At 49.7% G+C, this 2,174-nt stretch overlaps 1 protein-coding gene across 1 annotated transcript; it reads left to right on the top strand.

Annotated features, from left to right (window-relative positions):
* Positions 1-6: 6 nt before the first annotated feature.
* LOC105056171 (probable disease resistance protein At5g43730) lies at positions 7-1,622 on the top strand. Its single transcript, XM_073248090.1, is given in 3 exon segments — positions 7-391; positions 394-688; positions 690-1,622. Coding segments are annotated over 3 exon segments (1,428 nt in total). The 5' UTR covers positions 7-36; the 3' UTR covers positions 1,468-1,622.
* The last annotated feature ends 552 nt before the right edge of the window (positions 1,623-2,174 follow it).

Here is a 2,174-nt window from a genome sequence, read left to right on the forward strand (position 1 = left end):
GAAGAAGGCACCAGCGGCAATTCAGTTCGAAGCCCTATGATCGATCATGTGATCTGGGCAACAGTCTCCAAAGAGTATACAGTGAAGCAGCTTCAAAAGATAATAGCCGACAGGCTGGGGATTTCTTCGCCGGATGATGAACGCAAACAAGCCACTGCAATCTTCAACCACCTCAAGTGTAGAAACTTCTTGTTGCTGCTGGACGACCTATGGCAAAAGGTGGATTTGGAGGCCGTTGGGGTCCCCATTCCTTCCAGAAGACCCACCGGCCAGCACAAGCATAAGGTGGTGTTTACCACACGGACGGAGCAGGTGTGTGGCTCCATGGGAGCCCACGAGAAGATCAAGATAAACTGCTTGGAGCCAGAGGACTCATGGAAGTTGTTCCGGATATGGTCGGCCAAGACACACTCACAAGAATACCGACGTCGCTCGCAAGGCAAGTGGTCGAGGAGTGCCGCGGATTGCCCTTGGCTCTCACAATCATCGGGAAGGCCATGTCAACGAGGAAGACTCGCCAAGAGTGGCAAAATGCCATCACACTACTGCAGAGCTCAAAGCTTCCTGAGATCCCAGACAAGGACGAGGACGAGGACATGCTTCCCAGACTGAAGCTTAGCTATGATTCTTTGCCAGATGATGCTGTAAGGAAGTGTTTCTTGCTGTGCGCGTTGTGGCCGGAAGATTTTTTATAAGAAAATTGATCTCATCGAGTGTTGGATGGGCCATGGGCTGATAGATGTCGGCGGCTTCAACGACATCAACGAGGCCTACGACGAAGGGCATACTATCATAGGAAAACTAAAATCCGCTTGTCTGCTAGAGCCTGGTTTGAACGAAGACGATCAGGTGAAAATGCATGATATCATCAGAGACATGGCACGGTGGATAGCCTCCGACGGAGGCAAAAATAATCAGAAGTTGATTGTGCAAAGCGGCAGAAGCCGAGCAGATTTGAATGTTTGGGCAACGGCTAAGCATGTCTCTTTAATCCAAAGTGAGATCGGAGAATTCCCTGACGCTCCTCCAGAGTGCCCCAACCTGGTAACCCTCATGCTCCAATGGAACCGGTCCTTGAACCTTATACCTACTAATTTCTTTATTTCCTTTCCTGCTTTAACTTACTTGGATCTGTCCCACAACACCCGAATCACTGAGCTCCCACAGGAGATTAGCCGAGTAAAAAATCTTCAATACCTCAATTTGTCATTCACTCGGATCACGCGTCTGCCCGAGAGCTTAAGATGTCTCACAAAATTGAAATTCCTTCTTCTGAGAGGTCTACACCGTCTAAAGATACCACACGGGGTGATATCAAACCTATCGATGCTAGAGGTGCTCGACCTAATTAGCAGTACTCGGTATGAGGATTGGGCAGAATTGGCCCGGACTCGAGAATTGAAAGCTCTCGGAATCACCGTGGAACAGTTGAGGCTATGGAACGGCTCTCCCAACTGCACCATCTGATGATGTGGCGGCTGCTTATACGCAAGCTACTCGACTTGCGCCAGCCTGATCACCAGCTGTTCCTATCGAATTTCCTCAGCACCCACAGCATGTCATCAAGCCTTCAGTTGCTGGTGATTGCATCCAATGAGACCCTGGAGGAGCTGATAATGGAAAAGAGGGATGGTGACATGTCATCGGAACTGGTGCCTTCCGAAGCTGGAGAAATTGGCGCTAGAAGGTCTCAAAGAATTAAAGAGAATCAGTTGGAGGGGGTTGCGTCCTTGGACTTATTTTCCAGCACTTTCTATCCTGAAGTACGTGGCTGCGACAAGCTAAAGAATGTCACTTGGGTTCTCAAGCTCGAGAACCTAGAGGAGCTTCACTTGGAGAATTGCAAGGAGATGGAGCGATTGATCGACGATGCGGATGAGGCAGATACCGCGAGCGATCTGGCCTTTCCAAGCCTCAAGATGATCCACTTGTCCAGACTGCCAAATTTGACCGCCATCTCTCGCAGTCAGTCCACCTTCCCTTCGTTGGAACTTCTGGAAGTGAGAAAGTGTCCAGCTCTGAGGAGCCTACCTTTCAACTCGAAGACGCCCAAAAACAAATTAAGAATATGGGGTGACCCGGACTGGTGGAAGGGTTAGAGTGGAACAATGGGGACCTTGAATCTTCCCTCCAACCCTGTTTCCGGAGTTTTAGTTCCCGTTTGAGACGACGAG

The sequence above is a fragment of the Elaeis guineensis genome, chromosome 13, assembly GCF_000442705.2.
Source record: "Elaeis guineensis isolate ETL-2024a chromosome 13, EG11, whole genome shotgun sequence".
NCBI lineage: Eukaryota > Viridiplantae > Streptophyta > Magnoliopsida > Arecales > Arecaceae > Elaeis > Elaeis guineensis.